General features: G+C 37.1%; 1 protein-coding gene across 3 annotated transcripts in view; it reads right to left on the bottom strand.

The window, feature by feature from the left end:
- The window catches only part of APPL1 (adaptor protein, phosphotyrosine interacting with PH domain and leucine zipper 1), a 51,852-nt gene that overhangs the window by 3,319 nt on the left and 25,920 nt on the right, over positions 1 to 22,613 (bottom strand). The window contains exons 12-22 of one of the 3 annotated variants that reach the window (XM_033210196.1): positions 22,429 to 22,471; positions 21,075 to 21,131; positions 17,036 to 17,130; positions 16,657 to 16,839; positions 14,678 to 14,730; positions 13,455 to 13,629; positions 13,321 to 13,357; positions 12,619 to 12,765; positions 5,417 to 5,467; positions 4,711 to 4,800; positions 3,487 to 3,646 (exon numbers count right to left, since the gene is read on the bottom strand). In XM_033210196.1, coding sequence (XP_033066087.1) covers positions 3,500 to 3,646; positions 4,711 to 4,800; positions 5,417 to 5,467; positions 12,619 to 12,765; positions 13,321 to 13,357; positions 13,455 to 13,629; positions 14,678 to 14,730; positions 16,657 to 16,839; positions 17,036 to 17,130; positions 21,075 to 21,131; positions 22,429 to 22,471 — 1,078 coding nt within the window. In that variant the 3' untranslated portion in view covers positions 3,487 to 3,499. Of the gene's footprint in view, positions 1 to 34; positions 3,647 to 4,710; positions 4,801 to 5,416; positions 5,468 to 12,618; positions 12,766 to 13,320; positions 13,358 to 13,454; positions 13,630 to 14,677; positions 14,731 to 16,656; positions 16,840 to 17,035; positions 17,131 to 21,074; positions 21,132 to 22,428; positions 22,472 to 22,613 lie in introns of those variants that run through there. The other 2 variants (XM_033210198.1, XM_033210197.1) reach the window with 2 other exon arrangements.

Below are 22,613 nucleotides of genomic sequence, written 5' to 3'. Positions count from 1 at the left end.
TTACTTTGAGAAATAAAGTTCAGAGTATCAAAGATTTCATTAAAAAACACTGTACAAAAATCATGGACTTTATTATACATTAAAAAATCTAACTTTTTTCCTGAAGCCTTGTCAGTAAATACCTATTGTGACAAAATGAAAAAATAAGTTCTCCACCCCACATGTATACCAATACCATGATCACATAAAGTTGAGTCCTTCAAGTCCAATTCTAAAGTGAAACATTGCATGATTTTAAATTGTACACTGCATGATTAATAGTATCAGTGAAATAAGAATTAACCAATTCACTTACATTATAAAATCACCAAATATACAAAGCAATTTTGCACATTAGTTACAACTTAATCCCCAGTCTCACATTAACTGAAGTAAATTTCATGAGTGAAGCCACAGAGATTGGTTAAAAAGTAAAATATAGTTCCAGTTTCAAATCTTTATGTATTACTAATTAATGTAGAAAACCGAAATCTCATGGGAGAAGAGTAAACCAAACTTGCTAAAAATAAAGGGTTGCTTTCTACAATTGGTGTGTTTAAATATTTAAAATACAATCTGAATGCTAAGAGGTTGTCTCAGAACCAACATTAATATTTTCGTTTCATTCAGGTGGCAGGTTTTACAATACACTAGCTCTTAGGATCTCTTGGCATTAATAATAGGATTCAAATTTTAAATAATATGGTTCCTAGATATAATGCAAAGTTAACTCAGATGCCTTTACCATATACAATTTTATCTTCCCTAGGATGCACATCCTACTGACCTTTCCCCAAGCACAATGGAAACACATTTACCACCCCTAGATTGTGGAGTCTGAGGACTCTTTTGAAACTAAACAATAATCATTGCAGATACGGCAAAAACTAGACTAGCTTTAGGGACTCTGTTCAAGGTAATAGCGTTAGTTCCTTGTTAGCAAGTTTTCAAAATTTTTAAAGGTGAGAAGGAATAACTGGTTTCCTATCTACTGACTTCATTGCCATAGTTATAAACATACTGTTCATACAGGTAACAGAATGCATTGCAGAAGTAGGCAGGCTTAATATCTTTTCTGTTTAAAAAGCAGTTTTGTTGATTTCTAACACCATTAAGTGTAAGTCTAAATGTGAGAAAAGATATCCCAAAATCTAATCCAATTACCCTCAGAGCATCTCAAGAACTAGAAGGGATTTCAAAGGAGGATAACAATCAGCTTTACCACTAGGCAGAAACCCATGGGCAGCCTTTAAATAACAAAAAGAGTTTATTAAAATGGATACTTAAATCTCTGCAGTGATGGAATAGTTCATATAGTTCAATAGTAATGGAACAGAAGTTGAATCATCTAAAATTGTTAAACCCACTCATAATTGCTATTTAGCACTGGAATGCACTTTGATTTGACCTATGAAGATGGGTGTATTGTTGTAGAAATTCCTGTGAACATGACTTAAAACAAACTACAGGTCTGTCCAGCATCCCTAAGTCTGCCAGTGCCCTTAACTCTAGCCTACAGTATGACCCAGGGTGCTGACAAAGGGCAGCACTTGCTACCATGCAAAGCACCAGCTTAGTACAGCTGCCTCCTAATGATGACCACCTTCCTTGTAGAGTAACAAATTTCATCTGAACTAAGTGAGGTGACAATTTGTAGTATAAACAAAAGACTTAATGGAACAGAAAGCTCCAGTCTCCAAAAGGTCTTAAAAACAGGACTTGCCATGACTACTTAAGTGCTGGCAACAGAAGAAATTCTAACTTCAACAAAACAATTGATACACTATTGTGAAAGCATTCCCTTTGGTAAGCACAAAATAAACTTTTTATCAAAAAGTATTTCATAAATTTCTACTTTTTTACTGTATGTTTTAGTAACATAAAGCATCAGTAAATAAACATTACACCCATTTGGCACATGGATAGAAGGAATATCATGATCCTATATATCATTATCCTATTCCTACAGAAAACAACGTACATATAGTGTGAAACAGCCGAGTTATAGTTTGAGACCTAAAACAGATGCCATTTCTAATGCAGAACTACGAAGAAAAAACTGTATATCAAAAAAAAAAAAAAAAAAAAAAAAAAGGCTTTCTCCTTGTAAAATTATTAAAGTCTTAGTGGCTAACCTCTTGAAAAATTTGTAAATGTGTGACTATGTATTTTACTCACTATATTAACTTTGTATATATATATATACTTTTTCATGTGAAACACATGAAAACATAATTTCTATTAGCATTATTAAAAGTGATTACAGAAAAAAACATTAAGGTTTAACATAAGACAACAGGCAGTAGAAAAATGTTATTTTAACCTTGGCACCAGGTTAAAGCCTTCCTTGGTCAACTTCTCCTATACTCTACCAGGAATTCAATTCATTTTCAATCTTTCATAAAATTGGACCTTTTTCTCATTTGAAGACTAGACATATTTACAATAATTAGTGCAAATTATTCTATTCTCATACATTAGTTATTGGCCTTTGTGGATATAAAGTGGTGATTCAGTACTTTATCAAAACATGGGATTATGAAAATACTGGGAATATCAGTCTGAAATTTAAAAGATTACATTTTCTAAACTAAACTCTGGGAATTTTTACTTTAAGCATGAAACATAATTGTTATAGAACTTCTTTTGAAATGTCACTTGACTTTCAATAAAAACTATTTCACACAATGCAGAAAATACAATGTATCACTCCATAGCAGTATCTTTGTCAATCCTAATCTAAAATGTATTTGAACAAAAATCTCTAATAAATTCCAATATCTTATTTTTAACCACTACTGCTCTGCAGCAGTAATTGAAGTCCCAACCTGAGAACTAAAAATGTGACAATAAAATGCCAAGGGCTCTATCAATCTTGAACTGAAGACACTTAAGCTTCTTTCCTACTAGCATCAAGTGCAGTACATTAGCGAAATGTGAGCAATCCCAGAAAGTGCCCTGAGATCAACAGTACCACCTGCCACAATTTGAAACCTTAAGTGTAAAATCTCTGTTCTAATTATTTTATAAAAGTTCTATTGCACATTTAATATTGTTAAAATATTTGCAAACTTGTAGAATTCTCTGTATAAAGGGCTTTAAACTTATTCGGCTAAATGCTTCCTCACTGCCAGCAAAATGTTCGTAATGAAAGAAAAGCATATCCATGAATGTCTAAGCCTGAAGAGTAAATGATTTCTTACGGTCATAGCCAATTACAATGCAAGAATTAAAAGTTCACAATCTGAAGGAAAAAATTATTGAGCAAACGTCTACTTCAGGGAGATGAGCAGGTTTTCTTTAGATGTTAATGCATAGTACATTATCTTTAAGGGGGAAAAAAGATCAATGCAAACCTAAGTCATCAAGTTCAATCTTTCTTTTAAAATGTAGCTACAACAAATAAGCAAATATAAAGCTTAGTCTCCTCCTTGATATTTCAACACAGTTGTTACCTTGTGCCATTTCACCATAGAAACTGTCAAATTCCAAGGGGGAAATATCTACCAAAAGTTTAAGTTTATGCTTCTGACTCTCTCTTCTTTCCTCCTTCTCCCAAATCACTCTCTTCTGACTGGCTACTGCTAAGGACAACAAACTGCCCCTCGCTACTGGCTTGGTTTGGTCTACTGGACGCAGCTATCAACCGACTTTGTTCTTCCAAGTCCTAGTGGAAAAGACAAAAAAGAAACTAAGTTACTTGTCTGCAGTCAAATGGCAAATTATGCAGTTAAGATACATTCTTGAGAGCCACTTCAGTTCTTCTGTCATAAATATATATGCATACTTCTGACAACTTGATAAACAGAAAAGCTACCCCCAAACAATACAACACCAGAATGAATTTTGGCACCATCCTATAAAAGCCAACCTTCAAACTAAAATATAGTATTTTCTCATTTTCTTTTTTTATGACCAACACCAAATAAAGCTCATCATCTCTCACTATACACCATAGTAAAACCCTCGAAAGGGATCACCCCACACTCCTTTCCCTTCCCCTCTCCAGCCTTTTTCTCCATCCCTCTCCAATTCATCTTGCTAAATCAGGTTTCACCTTCCCTCAGCCTAGCCTACCAAGAAAGCCTCACTTCAGTGTCATCTTTGCCACTTCCCTCTTCTTTGTCCAGAAAGACAGCCCACAGCCAATGCTTACTGATCTGTTCTAAGTATCCCAGCTGTCTCCTCTTTACCATTCCTACAGTCAATCTGCAACCCATAACACGCTCTTACAATCTCATGGATCATTTAATGCATTCTTCAAGTTTTGCTCCAAAATTTGTCTTTTAAAATTATCCTGTTGGATGGACAATGATTTGACACTCCTGGCAATATTAAAAATATTTATTTCATTATATATTTCATATAACACACACACATATATATATATATATATATATATTTCCCCCATAGAAGGCAAAATGGCTTTCAGCAATGGCAGTTAAATCTATACAGCCTCTCAACTGCTTTGACAGAGATAACCTCCTCTAAAATATTAAAGTTCTGGTATATTTTTGAAACAGTCATATTACATGTCAACATAATTATAATGTAAACATCATATCAAAAAAGAGATGTGACCCTTTTCTGCTATGGTATGAATCATCTGTTTATGAAGTGGCTGAACAAGCAGAAACAGTCCTTCATTTGGAAATTCAAATCTAAAAGTCATAGTGCTGAATTAAGTCTTCACAAACAACACACAAAGATCTAGACATTAGGACTGTATACCTTTTCAATCTGTTTTTGTTTATTGAGTTCTTTCTGTTGCTTCTCTTTTACTCTCTCTATTTCTTTTTGTTTTTCTGATGCCCTACGATCCTAAGAAACAGATGAATAAAACTAATGAATTAAACATGAAATAACTTTAAATTTTAGACATTTCAGTTAATATCACATTTGTAACCTTTCAATTTTTTTTTTTGCATTTATACATAAGAAAGCGCACCAACAGTTTACATTCAATGGTAAACAAGTATTCAAATTCTAAACGCTATGTTGGTAATAGTATCCACTCTTAATTGTTTAGCAAAATCATTTTATTTACTTGCTAATATGAAAGAGCTAATACACTATTTTAGTTAACATTCTTGGAAAATCATGCATCTTGGATTCTTTTTTTTTTTTTTTTTTGAGATAGATAGAGTCTCGCTCTGTTGCCCAGGCTGGAGTACAGTGGTGTGATCTCAACTCACTGCAACCTCCACCTCCCGGGTTCAAGTCATTCTGATGCCTCAGACCTCCTCAGTAGCTGGGATTACAGGTGCACGACACCACAGTCAACTAATTTTTGTATTTTTAGTAGAGACAGGGTTTCACCATGTTGGCCAGGCTAGTCTCGAACTCCTGACCTCAAGTTATCTGCCCGCCTCAGCCTCCCAACGTGCTGCGATTACAGACATGAGCCACTGTGCCCAGCCACATCTTGGATTCTTACCAGTTCAGCATGCAAAGCTATCTGTTTTGCCAGTCCAACAGAATCACATATCTAAAAAGGGAAAAAGTATGAAAAATTCAGGCAGTTCTCACAACAAAGCAAAAATGTCAAGTATCCAAATAACTGATGTAACTAGTTTTATAACGAATCCTAATACATTGCTTCAAGCAAAAGCATATTTAGGAATGCTCAAGCCCCAAAACCAAGGCTTTGTATGTTTTCCTTGAAGTCTATAGGCTTCCACTGCTGACTCTCACTTTCATATACCCATTTCTTGTTATGTCAAATTCATTACTGTCATAGTAAGGCCTTACATAGTAAGGCCTACAAGGAAGACGCACACAGCTGCTAATGCTATTCTAAGCTGAAGACATCTGAAAATGGCTGGTTTTGGGAATATATTCCATTCCCAGCATAAATTAGAGGCTAAAATATTGCACCAGCTATCAGCGGCAGGGAAAACATGAGTCTGTAGAGTCAGAAGGCCCAACTCATCAGCTTGGCTCTCTTCAGAGATGCTTTGCTCAAGCAGCTCAGTCAGCCTAGGCAAAATTTGGGAGTTTTTTCCAAAAATCTTAGAATTATATAAGAATTGTATTTACACAAAAAACTACAAAACACTGATGAAAGAGACTGAAGACACAAACAAAAAAACATCCCATGCTCATGGATCAGAATAATACAGCTAAAATAACCATATTGCCCAAAGCAATCTATAAGTTCAATGCAAATAGCCAAAGCAATCTTAAACAAAAAGAACAAAGCTGGAGGCATCACATTACCTAACTTCAAAATATATTACAAGGCTATAGTAAGCAAACCAGCAGGGGATTGTTATAAAAATAAGACATATGACCAATGGAACAGAATAGAGAACCCAGGAACGAAGCCACATGTTTACAGCCAACTGATCTTCAACAAAGCTGACAAAGAACTTTCACTAGGGAAGGGATATCCTCTTCAATAAATGGTTCTGGCAAGATTGGAGAGCCACATGTAGAAGAATGAAACCAGACCCCTCCCTCTCACCATATACAAAAATCAACTCAAAATACACTAAAAACTTCAACATAAGACCCAACACTATAAAAACACTAGAAGAAATTATAAGGATCAGAGCAGAAATAAATAAATCTGACATGAAGAAAACAATACAAAAGATCAACATAACAAAAAGTTGGTTTTTTTGAAAAGATAAACAAAACTGACATTTAGCCAGACGAAGAAAAAGAAGACTCAAGTAAATAAAATTGGAGATTAAAAAGGAGACATTACAATAGATACTGCATAAATTCAAAGGATCATTGGTGGCTACTATGAGCAACTACATGCTAATAAATTGGAAAATCGAGAAGAAATGGATAAATTTCTAGACAAATACAACCTAAAGACTGAACCACGAAGAAATCCAAAACCTTAACAGTCCAATAACAAGTAACAAGATCCAAACCATAATAAAAAGTCTCCTGATAATGAAAAGCCCAGGACCCGATGGCTTTACTGCTGAATTCTACCAACATTTAAAGAAGAACTAATACCAATCTTACCCAAAATGTTATAAAAAATAGAGAAGGGAATTCTTCCAAACTCATTCTACAAGGCCAGTATTACCTGATACCAAAATCAGACAAAGACACATCAAAAAAAGAAAACTACACGCCAATATATCTCATGAATATTGATGCAAAAATCCTCAACAAAATACCAGCAAACCAAATGCAACAACACATTAAAAAGATCATTTATCATGACCAAGGATTTATCCCAGGGATGTAAAGATAGTTCAACATATGCAAATCAATCAATATGCTACATCGTATCAACAGAATAAAGGACAAAAACTATTTAATCAATTACTGCTGAAAATGCATTGATAAAATTCAACATCCCTTCATGATTAAAAACCCTAAAAAAACTTAGTATAGAAGGAATATAGCTCAACATAATAAAAGCCATATATGACAGACTCACAGCTAGTATCATACTGAATGGGGAAAAACCAAAAGCCTTTCCACCTTATAGATGGAAGATGAGTAATCAGACAAGAGAGAAAAAAGGCATCCAAATTGGAAAGGAAGAAGTCAAACTATCCTTGTTTGCAGATGATATGATGATCTTATATTTAGAAAAATTTAGACTCCACCAAAAAACTATTAGAACTGATTCATTCAGTAAAGCTTCAGAATACAAAATCAACATACAACAATTAGTAGCATTTCTATATGCCAACAGTGAACAATCTGAAAAAGAAATAAAGTAATCTCCCTTACAACAGCCATAGATAAAATTAAATACCTAGGAGTTAACCCAAGAAGTGAAAGATCTCTATAATGAAAACTACAAGCTGGGCGCAGTGGCTTAGGCCGGTAATCCCAGCACTTTGGGAGGCCCAGGCAGGTGGATCACTTGAGGCCAAGAGTTTGAGACCAGCCTGGCCAATATGGTGAAACCCCATCTCTACTAAAAATATTAGACAGGCGTGGTGGCACACACCTGTAATCCCAGCTACTTGGGAGGCTCAGGCATGAGAATTGCTTCAACCTGGAAGGCAGACATTGCAGTGAGCCGAGATTATGCAACTGCACACTCCAGCCTGGGCAACAGAGTGAGACTCTGTCTCAAAAAGAAAAAAAACAAAAAAAAACCCAAAAAACCCAAAAACCTATAAAACCCTGATGAAAGAAACTGAAGAGGACACCAAAAATGGAAACATATTCCACGTTCATGGATTGGAAGAATCAATATTGTTAAAATATCCATACTACCCAAAGCAATCTACAGATTCAATGCAATCCCTATCAAAAAACCAATGACGTTCGTCACAGAAATAGAAAAATATAATCTAAAAATGTATATGGAATCATAAAAGATTCAGAATAGCCAAAAGCTATTCTGAGCAAAAATAACAAAACTAGAGAAATCACATTACCTGACTTCAAATTACAATACTACAGAGCTGTAGTAACCAAAACGGCATGGTACTGGCAAAAAAAAAAAAAAAAAGACACATAGAGCAATGCAACAGAATAGAAAATCCAGAAACAAATCCATACAACTACAGTGAACTCATTTTTTTTTTTTTTTTTTTTGTTGAGACGGAGTCTCGCTCTGTCGCCCAGGCTGGAGTGCAGTGGCCGGATCTCAGCTCACTGCAAGCTCCGCCTCCCGGGTTTACGCCATTCTCCTGCCTCAGCCTCCCGAGAAGCTGGGACTACAGGCGCCCGCCACCTCGCCCGGCTAGTTTTTTGTATTTTTAGTAGAGACGGGGTTTCACTGTGTTCGCCAGGATGGTCTCGATCTCCTGACCTCGTGATCCGCCCGTCTCGGCCTCCCAAAGTGCTGGGATTACAGGCTTGAGCCACCGCGCCCGGCCTGAACTCATTTTTGACAAAGGCGTCAAGAATACACATTGGGGGAAAGACAGTCCTTTCAATAAAAACTGGATATCCATATGCAGAAGAATAAAACTAGACCCCTATCTCTCACCATATACAAAAATCTAATCAAAATGGATTAAAGCCTTAAATCTAAGACCCCAAACTATGAAACTACTACATGAAAATATTGGGGAAACTCTCCAGGACATCAGTCTGGGCAAAAATTTCTTGAGTAATACCCCACAAGCACAGGCAACTAAAGCAAAAATGGACAAATGGGATCTCATCAAGTTAAAAAGCTTCTGCACTGCAAAGAAAACAATCAACAAAGTGAAGAAACAAGTCACAGAATGGGAGAAAATATTTGTAAACTACTCATCTGACAAGGGATTAATAATCAGAATATACAAAGAGCTCAAACAACTCTATAGGAAAAAACTTAATCTGATTTAAAACCGGACAAAAGATTTGAATAGACGTTTTTCAAAAGAAGACATACAAATGGCAAACAGGCATATGAAAAGGTCCTCAACATCACTGATCATCAGAGAAATGCAAATCAAAACTACAACGTATCATCTCACCCCAGTTAAAATGGCTTGCAGCAAAAAGGCAGTAACAAATGCTGGGAAGCATGTGGAGAAAAGGGAACCCTTGTACACTGTTGGTGGGAATGTAAATTAGTATAACCACTATGGAGAAAACTCAGAGGTTCCTCAAAAAAGTAAAAATAGAGTTACCATATGATCCAGCAATCCCACTGCTGGGTATATACCTAAAAAAATGAAATCAATATATTGAAGAGACATCTGCACTCCCGTGTTTGTTGCAGCTCTGTTCACAATAGCCACAATTTGGAAGCAACCTAAGTGTCCATCAACAGATGAATGGATAAAGAAAATGTGCACATACACAATGGAGTACTATTCAGCCAGAAAAAAGGAATGAGATTCTGTCATTTGAATGGATGATAGATGGATAAAGAAAATGTGGTACTTACATACAATGGAGTACTATTCAGCCATAAAAAAGAATGAGATTCTGTCATTTGCAACAAGATATATGGAACATGGAGGTCATTATGTTAAGCACAACAAGCCAGGCACAGAAAGACAAATGTTGCATGTTTTCACTTATTTGTGGGATCTAAAAATCAAAACAATTGAACTCATGGAGCCAGAGAGTAGAAGGATGGTTACCAGAGGCTGAGAAGGGTAGTGTGCGGATGGGGGGTGGGAGAATGGTTAATGATAAAGAAAAAAAAAAACAGAATGAATAAGACCTGGTATTTGATAGAACAGGGGGACTATGGTCAATAATAACTGTACATTTAAAAATAACTAAAGAAGTATAATTGGATTGTTTCTAATACAAATGATAAATGCTTAAGGGAATGAATACTCAATTTTCCATGATGTGGTTATTATGCATTGCATGCACGTAGCAAAATATTTCATGTACTGCATAAATATATACACCTGGCCGGGCGAGGTGGCTCACACCTATAATCCCAGCACTTTGGGAGGCTGAGGCAGGCAGATCACCTGAGGTCGGGAGTTTGAGACCAGCCTGACCAACATGGAGAAACCCTGTCTCTACTAAAAACACAAAATTAGCTGGGCGTGGTGGTAGGTACATGCCTATAGTCCCAGCTACTCAGGAGGCTGAAGCAGGAGAATCGCTTTAACCTGGGGAGTGCGGAGGTTGCAATGAGCCAAGATTGCACCAATGCACTCCAGCCCGGGCAACAGAGCAAGACTCCATCTTAAAAAAAAAAAAAAAAAAGTGCATACACACACACACACACCCCTTGTACCCACAAAAATCAAAAAGAAAAAAAAAGATCATCCTACTTTCACCATTTTAGCTCTTAGTCTCTTGAGAAACTTTGTTAGTATGATATTCTCAATAACTGTTCTATTAAAGGTTTTTTTTCCAGCTAGCCATGGCAGCTCACGCCTGTAATCCCAGCACGTTGGGAGGTCGAGGCAGGTGGATCACTTGAGGTCAGGAGTTCAAGACCAGCCTGGCCAACATGGTGAAATCCTGTCTCTACTAAAAAAATTAGCCAGGCATGGTGGCAGACACCTGTAGTCCCAGCTACTCGGGAGGCTGAGGCAGGAGAATCACTTTGATCCGGGAGGTGGAGGTTGCAGTGAGCCAAGATTGTGCCACTGCACTCCAGCCTGGGCAACAGAGCAAGAGTTCATCTCAAAAATAAATAAATAAATAAAATAAAGGTTATTTTCCATAGGAAAAAAAATACTAGAAGAAAACGAAGGGAAAACTCTCCTGCACATTGGTCTCGGCAAAGATTTTATGCCTAAGACCTCAAAAGTATAGGCAATAAAAATAGACAAATGGGACTTAAACTAAAAAGTGTCTGCACAGCCAAAGAAATAACAGAGTAAAGAGAACACCTGTTGAATGGGAGAAATTATTTGCAAACTGTTCATCCAACTGGGGACTAATATCCAGAATATACAATGAACTCAACAGGGAAAAAAATAATTCCATTTAAAAGTATGCAGAGGATATGAATATGTACTTCTTTTTTTTTTTTGAGACAGAGTCTCGCTCTGTCCCCCAGGCTGGAGTGCAGTGGCGCGATCTCGGCTCACTGCAAGCTCCGCCTCCCGGGTTCATACCATGCTCCTGCCTCAGCCTCCCAGGTAGCTGGGACTACAGGCGCCCGCCACCTCACCCGGCTAATTTTTTTTTTTTGTATTTTTAGTAGAGATGGGGTTTCACCATGGTCTCGATCTCCTGACCTCGTGATCCACCCACCTCGGCCTCCCAAAGTGCTGGGATTACAGGCGTGAGCCACCGCGCCCGGCCAAATATGTACTTCTTAAAGGACATAAAAACAGGCAACAGGTATATGAAAATTGCTCAACATCACTATTCATTAGAGAAATCCAAATCAAAATGACAACGAGTCATTCTTACCCTAGTCAGAATGGCTATAACTAAAAAAACAAAAAATAACAGATGTTGGTGAAATGCAGAAAAAAGGGGAACTCACACACCATTGATGGGAACATAAACTAGCACAACCACTATGGAAAACAGTATGGAGATCTCTCAAAAACTAAAAATAGAACTACCATTCGATCTAACAATCCCACTACTGGGTATCTACCCAAAATTAAAGAAATCTGTATCAAAAGGATACCTGCACTCACATGTTTACTGTAGCACTATTCACAAGAGCAAATATGTTAAATCAATCTAAATGTTCATTAACAGATAAATGAATAAAGAAAATGTGGTACATATACACAGTGGAGTACTATTCAGCCATAAAAAGAATGAAATCATGTCATTTGCAGCAACATGGATGGAACTAGAGGTTATTATCTTACGTGAAATAAGCCAGGCACAAAAAGACAAATATCACACGTTCTCACTTGTATGTGGGAGCCAAAAAATTGATCACATGGAGGCAGAGAGTGGAATGATAGATAAGAGACTCGGAAGGCTGAGTGATGAGGAAAGGGGAGGATGAAGAAAAGTGGATTAAAGGGTACAACCATAAATTACGATAGAAGGAATATATTTAATATCTGACAGCAGAGTAGGGTGACTATACTTAACAAAAATGTATTGTACTTGGGTGATGGACACCCTAAATACCGACTTGCTTACTGTACATTCTATACACGTAACAAAATTCACATGTACCTCATAAATTTGTATTAATTGTAAAGAATTCAATCAGTAATTACTAAGTAATTTAATTAGTAAGAATTTAATAATTATTAAATCTTAGTAAGAATCACTTAGTAAGTGGTTATGACAGAGATATTCCGCAAAGCCATGTACCTTTTCACCCTCATTGTTTGACTCGAATATATAGCAGACTGATGACAGATTACTTTCACTTCTCCCACTTGATGTCCGAAGAACAAATCCAAAAAGGCGCTTATTTTCCTGGTGTGTAGCATACAAAACTACACAAGGTAATGGAAACTGCCACAGAAAACATCAGAAGCAAACATGAGATTTTACAAGTCATTACAGCAGCACTCGTGACAAACTCATAAGCTAAGTTCTAAAAATATAAATATTGTAATAAAGCCAATTATTTTAACAGACTCGTAATGCAGAAACAAGTAATGTCATATTTGGTTTGAATTAACGAGCAGAAAAAGAGGTTGTTGAATATTACATTTATTTTATTAGTCATTAACACATTTTACAAAGTCAAAAAGAACTGTTAAAAAAATTACAAAAAGAATTGTGTTAATTCTTTTAAGTTACATAAAATGTTCAATGATAATTCTTTTAAGTTACATAAAATGTTCAATGATAACACAATAAGAATTGTGTTAATTATTTTAAGTTACATAAACTGTTCAATGATAACTTTTTGGAGATGGCCACAGACTTAACTACAACAGCCAAAGACCAATCATAGCTGATCCTATCACACTTGAATATACAGGATTAGGATTATTATCAAATTGTAAGATGTGTATATATACAAAGAGACCTAAAACAAAGCTTAAATCATGTAGAACTCACCGTGAGCCTTGTAACTTGTGTCTGTGGATCAATTAACCTAAAATAATAATTTAAAAATTGGAAAACAAATTTTAATTAGGCTGAAATCATGTAAATGTTTTTTCTACAGTTTTTTAAGGGAGGGTTTTACTTACTTTAAACAGTCACAAGTGACTAATAAATGCGATTCTGTCATCCGAAAGATGTTATGGATGGCTCGGGCAGCTAAGATTTGGCGCATAGTTTCATAAACAACATCTGGATGGTCACCTGATTTCACCTCCATTGAACCAAGGAATCGGACAATAAATAACTGATGAAGAATAGAATCTACAACAGAACAAGATGTATTATATATTTTTATTTATTTATTTTTTTTGAGATGGAGTCTCGCTCTGTCGCCCAGGCTGGAGTGCAGTGGCCAGATATCAGCTCACTGCAAGCTCCGCCTCCCGGGTTTACACCATTCTCCTGCCTCAGCCTCCCGAGCAGCTGGGACTACAGGCTCCCACCACCTCACCCGGCTAGTTTTTTGTATTTTTTTTAGTAGAGACGGGGTTTCACCGTGTTAGCCAGGATGGTCTCGATCTCCTGACCTCGTGATCCGCCCGCCTCGGCCTCCCAAAGTGCTGGGATTACAGGCTTGAGTCACCGTGCCCGGCCTATATTTTTAAATGCCATATTTCTTTTCCAAAAGAATAAAATACATTGCCTTCTTTTAGATTTTCCAGTGAAAAATTCAACAACCTAAGGGATACATTGCAAAATAACTCCTAACTACAGTATTCCAAGTTATAGGAAAATTAGGGTTTAAAATTCAAATAGCTAAAAGTAATGCTTCAACAATTGGTGGTTCTGAGGCCAGGCGTGGTGGTTGACACCTATAATCCTAGCACTCTGGGAGGCTGAGGCAGGAGGATCCCTTGAGCCCAGGAGTTCAAGACCAGCCTAGGCAACATAGGGAGACCCTGTCTCTTGACACACACACACACACACACACACACAAACACAACAATTGGTGGTTCTTACAGCATTTCGGTAAGTTTAGCATTAAAATGAATAGTTAGTGATGGAAAAACAAAATTTATGCTCCAGTACCAGAAGTGAAACATCAGCTGTTAGGAAAAGCTTGAAAGGTATCTTAGCCACTGAGAATTTGACTATAAGGTCAAAGTGTGAGAGTCTATAGTTTTGTATGAATCACAACATCTTAAGTCAGATTAAGTTCTGTTGCTTCACGTGTACTATAAGTAGAGGAAATTCTGAAGTAAAGATAACATTAAAACTGAGCTTAGTAGCAGAACAAATATAAACAATAAATTCTTCACAGTTTGCTGAGAAGTAGTTCTAAAATATGAATGCTGCACATCTGTCTTACCTTCAGTTTCAGATTTTATAATTCCCCCAGATTCTCCAAATGGATTTGTACGCCTAAAAAGTTCAGAAAAAAATATGAACAAATGATCAGTTACCATGAGCCACAGAGAAGAATCTAATCATTAAAACCAGAGTTAACATTTTAAAAAGAAAGCTCTAAAATGCCCCATCCTGTTAAGAAACACTATTGATCACTAAATTACTATGATGAAGGCCTCTGTTGTCACACATTAACTGATCAATGTTCATGCACTTTAGAAGACACAGATGAATTGGAAGTTTAGCCATACACAACAAAAAATCAACATAATAATAAACCATGTTGCAAAAGTTTTTGAATTTAAATAAGCTAGCACAGAGGAACACTGATTTAACTGCAATCTTAGCTGCTTGAGAAAAATGCCAAGAATGTCCTGGAATTGTAAAAACTTCTTTTTAGGTTTTTACTTACTTCTGTAAGTATATGTTGCAAGTTAGCTATAATCAAGTTTTAAACCTGTATTGCTTAAAGCACAAGTAACAATGCAAAAAGAAAAGTGAACTGGAGATGGACGTTACCTTCCTCCTTAGTGTGCATGGCTTGTGGCACACCACAGTGAAGGAAGAAAAGTACAACTCAAAGTAGGTTTTGGAGGGCTGGGCATTGTGGCTCACACCTGTAATCTCAGCACTTTGGGAGGCCAAGGCAGGAGGACTGCTTGAGCCCTGGAGTTTGAGATCTGCTTGGGCAACACAGGAAGACCTCGTCTCTACCAAAGAAATTTAAAAATTAGTTGGGTGTGGTGGTGCACGCCTGTGGTCCCAGGTACTCAGGAGGGTGAGGCAGGAGGATCCCTTCAGCCCAGGAGGTCAAAGCTGCAGTGAGCTATGATCATGACACTGCACTCCAGCCTGGGCAACAGAGTGAGACCCCATCTCAAAACAAAACAAAATAGGTTTTGGAAGCAGAGAGCTAAGTGGTTCTAAAAAAACACTGACATTAAGACAACAGGAAATTAATATCTGTAGTATGTGTCCTATTACATCAAATGCTAAGTGTATTTCTGTGATGTGTAAATGACTTTTTGTGGGTCATAGCCATGTATATCCAAATTAATATATGATCAATTCATTAGGTGTCCATTCTACTTAATAAATGATTTGCCTTAAGTCATGTTTCCTTCAACCACAGCCAAGGAAAAATTTTAACTGCTTTGGTGAGAATATTCATTATATAAATAAAAGATGATTCATTAATAATTCATAATAGTGATAATGTTTTAGTAACTTCCTGAAGATTTCTTATTCTGGTATAAGATAATATTTTCGGCCGGGCGCGGTGGCTCAAGTCTGTAATCCTAGCACTTTGGGAGGCCGAGACCGGCGGATCGCGAGGTCAGGAGATCAAGACCATCCTGGCTAACATGGTGAAACCCCGTCTCTACTAAAAACTACAAAAAACTAGCCGGGCGAGGTGGCGGCACCTGTAGTCCCAGCTACCTGGGAGGCTGAGGCAGGAGAATGGCGTGAACCCGGGAGGCGGAGCTTGCAGTGAGCTGAGATCCGGCCACTGCACTCCAGCCTGGGTGACAGAGCGAGACTCCATCTCAAAAAAAAAAAAAAAAAAAAGATAATATTTTCTAATAAACCTATATCACGTGTATTATCCTCAAGAATTTTTTAAAATTTGTCATGACCTAAAGACGGGGCTATCAACTTTCTTCTGCAATTTTAAGAGCAAATATCCAAGAAGTAGACCTAATAAGCAATACAGAATTAAATATTTTGAAACTAAATTATCTTAACTCCTTAACTGAGGCAGAAGACATAAAAGAAAAACCTGCATGGTTCTTCCCTAACTATCAATATGTTACATAATTAAACAAAGAAAGTACAACATAGCTGATGTACATGATAAATAAGAGATGACTCTCAAATGTAGACAGGGGATTATAAGCCTTACAGACCACAGCACAAGGTACCTGTGATGCTATCACCCACCTGCCTCCCTGGCCAAAGGCTTTTGCCTGGCCAGGCTGATCTTCACACACAGGAGAAATTATGTCAAACTGTATTGGGGTGTCTGGGGCAACAAGGGAATCTAGAGACAGGGCAGCCAAATTTGTAGACTCAGATCCTAAGGATCCTGAACTGCTGGTTCGAGCTGTCGGTGGCCGAGATTGTCTAAGCATAAAACAAGAAGGCATTGCATTTAATTTTCCCTTTTGGATATTAAATATTTAACAAACTATGAAAAAAGAAAACACAACATTATAAGTCAATGAGAAGTCTTATGTTTCAGTACAAACATAATCCCAGATCACAGATACTTTAAATAGCCCATATCCTTCTTTAAATAACTCACAGTGTGGTAACTTACCCTGCGGCTGGCCGCAGGCTCTCGTGCCTCTGCTGGAAAGATGGGGAAGGAGTGACAGCTTCCAGAGCTGACTGATTTACTCGTGCAGCAGTTTCCTATTTTAATTTTTTTAAAAAAGGACTAATATTAGTAAAGTAAGCAAACCAAAAGTTTGAATGTAACTCTGAATGGTTAGAATGCTTCTGGTTACACTTAAAATATAAATTAGAGCTACTAAAGTAGTTCTATATTCCCTCATCTTAATATTAGGGTACATAACTGATTTCCTCTTCCCATAACCTAGCAAAAATTTGATTTTCTACTTATATGTAATTATTAGATATTGCTTTTTCTTTAATTTTTTAAAATTCCCTGCCAAGTGTTGCACACTTTAAATTTTTAAAGAAAATATTGTTTTCTTTACATTTTTAACCACCAGATTTTTTAAATTAAAGTTTGTATTGCTAGCACCCAGTCCACTGCCTGGCACAATGGACAATCGATACATTTGTTGAATAAAGAAATTTAGAAGGAATAGGAAATACTCACAAAATATGAGTATTTTATAACTATGCTGGTAAAGTTTTCACAATTTTCCAGAATATATTTATGCTCAGAAATATCTATTTATTAATTTATAAAGTTGTCATATTTTCAGACCAAAAAATTGAAAATAAGAAAGCTTTTCATAAGAAATACTTTAGACTGTTTTATTTAAAATATTGACTGAATAAAAATGGTATTTAAATTAGAGACCTGTTTTAATCATGTACATATAGTTAACATTTCTCTATACTTAAAAACAGTTAACATGGTAAATTTGTAGATTTTTTCACAGTTTTTTTTTTTTTTTTTGAGACGGAGTCTTGCTCTGCCGCCCGGGCTGGAGTGCAGTGGCCGGCTCTCAGCTCACTGCAAGCTCCGCCTCCCGGGTTCACGCCATTCTCCTGCCTCAGCCTCCCGAGTAGCTGGGACTACAGGCGCCCGCCTCGTCGCCCGGCTAGTTTTTTGTATTTTTAGTAGAGACGGGGTTTCACGTATTAGCCAGGATGGTCTCGATCTCCTGACCTCGTGATCCGCCGTCTCGGCCTCCCAAAGTGCTGGGATTACAGGCTTGAGCCACCGCGCCCGGCCTCACAGTTTTTTAAATGGTCTTTTTTTTGGGAAACAGGTTCTCTGCTGCCCAGGCTGGCGTGCAATGATTATGGCTCACTGCACCCTTGATCTCCTAGGCTTAAGCAGTCCTCCCCCTCAGCCTCCTGAGTAGTTGGGACAACAGGCACTACTCCATAAAAATGGTCTTTAAATTAGAAAAAATAATAACAAAACAATTTTGCATTTCTGTGTCTTATGGTTAGCAAAATCACCAATACAATGCCACAAACTGAGCAAAATTTCTATTCTCACTAATACAGATAAAATAATTCTGGATAACCTAGGAAATACTAACTAAAAATTAGTTCTGCTAATTGGTAGGAAAAGACAATATAAGTATTACAAACTATTCAAATCCAAACACTGTATTCCCTAGATGATAAAATAAATCATTTAATTTGTATTTTAATGGTATTTTTTGTTGCTCCCAAATAATCTTACAAAAAGGAAGAGCTAGATTGGCAGGAGATCAAATTACTAAAAGCAAAATGTTTCTCTATAGTTAACACGGATTTTCCGTAATTAAACTCATAATTTATTTATTTATTTATTTATTTATTTTTTGAGACAGAGTCTTGCTTTGTCACCCAGGCTGGAGTGCAGTGGCGTGATCTCAGCTTACTGCAAGCTCCACCTCCCGGGTTCACGCCATTCTCCTGCCTCAGCCTCCTGAGTAGCTGGGACTACAGGCGCTTACCACCATGCACGGCTAATTTCGTGTATTTTTAGTAGAGATGGGGTTTCACCATGTTAGCCAGGATGGTCTTGATCTCCTGACCTCGTGATCCACCCGCCTCGGCCTCCCAAAGTGCTGGGATTACAGGCGTGAGCCACCACGCCCGGCCTAAACTCATAATTTATTGTATTAGGCATAATTATAATACATTATACGTTACAGTATAATTACTAGTATTTTGGAGGTCATGAGATTTTGTTTCTATGGTTCAAAACTTCCTCCTAGGCATTTCTTATCTGGCACCTCAAATTTATTAAGAAAAAAACAGAACTCTTCTTTCCCAAATTCCTCTTCTCTTCCCTTGGGTTTAAAACTTGGAAGTCATCTTTACCTTATTCATCTCTTTCATCCTTCATATCAGTTACTAAACTAGTCTAGCCCTCCCATCTAATCCACCATTACATCAACAGCAGATTACGATTTAGAAGAGTAAGAGCCTCCCAAAGAAATTAGCCCTCCCAGCCTCAGCTGAAATCATCAGCCAGGAGTTGCCTGGACTCTCATAGCACAGACAGGCCCACCAAGAGTGGCAGAAGTCAGAGAGCTCCTGTCCCAGAGTCAAGTCCTTTTCCAACTATACTGCGGTACCCACTTGACTCCTTCCAGGATTCTCTGTACCCCTGTGTTCTACCTGTATGTTTAGACTGCACCTATGGCTGTATCTACACTTCAGTGTTCATCTGGTTTGATATCCTTACTACACAAAGTATACTTTGCAAAACTGGGAATTCACGCTGTATCACCCCAGACATACTGAATCATATTATGCATTTTAACAAGACCACTAACTGACTTGTATGCATATTTCAGTTTTGTATTCTCTATGAAGAACCTTTAACTTGGCTGGGCATGGTGGCTCATGCCTGTAATCCCAGCACTTTGGGAAGCCAAGGCAGGTAGATAACCTGAAGTTAGAAGTTTGAGACCAGCCTGGCCAACATGGCAAAACGCTGTCTCTATTAAAAATACAAAAATTGGCCGGGCGCGGTGGCTCAAGCCTGTAATCCCAACACTTTGGGAGGCCGAGACGGGCGGATCACGAGGTCAGCAGATCGAGACCATTCTGGCTAACATGGTGAAACCCCATCTCTACTAAAAAATACAAAAAATTAGCCGGGCGAGGTGGCAGGCGCCTGTAGTCCCAGCTACTCAAAAGGCTGAAGCAGGAGAATCGCTTGAACCCGGGAGGCGGAGGCTGCAGTGAGCTGAGATAGTGCCACTGCACTCCAGCCTGGGTGACAAAGCAAGACTCTGTCTCCAAAAAAAAAAAAGAATCTTTAATTATACTACAGTTTCATAAATTTGCCATTTCTGCATTTGTACTTATTCTCTTATCTGCACTGTGTCTTCTTTTCCTCAAAACACAAACAAATCCTACCCAACTCAAGTTTCCACCATCTCCACAGAGTTTTCTCTAAAGTCCACACTGATCTTAATATTCTCAAAACTATTCTCAAAACTTAAGCCTTTAGTCATCACCATATGCTTTCAATTACATCCTGTTTTATCTGAAATGTCACCTAAAGTTTTAATTTTGTCTCTCCATACAGATAGGCTCCTAGAGGGCAGAGACCATGGCTCAAATTTCTTCTGTATTTCCTTTCTTCATGGTGTTCAACATAGAGTTAAATAGTCAACACCCAATAAATATTTGTTGGTTGACTTGAGTTGAGTATCTTTTGAAATAATTTATTGTTCTAGGAAGACCACTCATTACATACATGGCACATTAAAGCTACTCATTCAGGCCAGGCGTAGTGGCTCACACCTATAATCCCAGCACTTTGGGAGGCCAAGACGGCCAGATCACCTGAGGACAGGAGTTCGAGACCAGCCTGGCCAACATGATCAAATCGTGTCTCTACTAAAAATACAAAAATTAGCTGGGTGTGGTGGCACACACCTGTAATCTCAGCTACTGGGGAGGCTGAGGCAGGAGAAATCATTTGAACTTGGGAGGTGGAGACTGCAGTGAACAAAGATCAGGCCACTGCACTCCGGCCTGGGCAACAGGGTGAGACTCTGTCTCCAAAAAAAAAAAAAAAAAAAAAAGCTACCCATTCAAGGCCAAATTAAAAAATTATGAGAAATTATGAATTAATAAAAACATGTAAGCCACAAAATTACTCAATTTTGTTAGATCTGGGTGACATAAAATAAAAATATTACCTCTGGATTTTCACTTAAGTATATTTGTTTAGATATGTTGTTTATTGTACAGATCCACTGCAAGAGGAAAAAACAGAAAAATATAATTATCTGCAAAGCTTCTCTTGTAAAGGCAAATGTTCAATACTCAACTGCAACAGATGTTTCATTAGAAGTAATACATTTATCTTCCTTATAAGAAAACATTTCATAAAGAGGGTGCGTATATATAAATATGTATAAAAGAACATTCAATATTTTTATTACTTAAATATATGAAAACATTCAGTAGATTTATATAAGAATCTCAAGTTTAATTCATATAAGAAAATAAAAAAATACAGCAATCATGTTAAATTATACTTAATAATCTATATTTATCTTTTTATATCACTTCCCCTCCTAATCCCCACCAAACAAGATGGTGTGAACTCAGGTATCATAAACACAAATGCAAAAAGAACTTAAAAGACAAATATATTCTTGGGTGAATATATTTTACATGCCTCCCTTCTGTCAAGTTTATAAATAATTAGCATAGAAAACAGTCTCTGCTCTACATCTGCTGCTTCACTCTCGAGGATTGAAGTGCCTGATGAGCCTCACTAATCTAAACAAATATTTCGTTTGGTAAATTATGCAGCGAACAGAGACATTTGTGTGTGTTCCTCAGAGACCAAAAGCAAGTTTTAATATTACTCTTTTCCGTAAGAATAAAGGTAGATCTCTATAGCATTTCCAACTTTTATCTTTTACCAACACAATTATAATGCCAAATTAAAAGGCAAAAAATCAAGCTAAGATATATTTTCATGGAAGAATGTTTCTCAAGATAAAGGTCTGAAGCATCAATTATTGCTAATACCTTACCTTCCATATCTGATATACTAGGAGTAAAAATGGAGTCAAAAATAAAAGGCTCATGAGGAAGAACAGACTCCCAAATTTTTGTTTTTCTATCTTTCATTTCTCCAAGATTTTCAGCTTTAGTTGCTTCCTGCCATGTCACATCTGCTGCCACTATGTTCTTAGTGCAGCAAATAGTGTCTCAAAGGATTGGTGAGAGAAGGGAGTAAATTAAACTGTCACCTCATGATACTAACAGCCTGCCAGACAGCAACAGTCACAAGGTCATTTCTCAATCTGAGTCTTTAAAATAGCAGAGATGATCTCTAAGGTCCCTCCCACTACAAAATTCTGTGAGAAACAAGAATATTGCTCAAGGACAATAGACCTTTACCAAAAAAAGAAAAAGAAAGATTTTTAATTAACTAGGATTTTCCAAAATTTCTACAATGAACATATTAATAAATGTTTTGTCATCAGAGAAATATTTTTAAATGTCAATGAAGAAATGAACTAGGTAAAATCTTACCTCTTCATGATCTTTTTTACTCTCTGCTTGCAAAATTGAAGATCTGGAAGAGAAGAGACATTTAAGCCTCAACTGTTTAAAAAAGTATTTTCAACATAATCTGAGAGAACTTTTTAATCTTTAAAGGTAAAGGCATATATAAAAACCAATCGGTATTAAAAGAACAAAAACAAAACACAACCAAC

The sequence above is a fragment of the Trachypithecus francoisi genome, unplaced genomic scaffold (assembly GCF_009764315.1).
Source record: "Trachypithecus francoisi isolate TF-2019V2 unplaced genomic scaffold, Tfra_2.0 Lachesis_group0, whole genome shotgun sequence".
Lineage (NCBI taxonomy): Eukaryota > Metazoa > Chordata > Mammalia > Primates > Cercopithecidae > Trachypithecus > Trachypithecus francoisi.
Note: the sequence above shows the minus strand (reverse complement) of the source record. Positions and strands in the feature narration are given on the sequence as shown.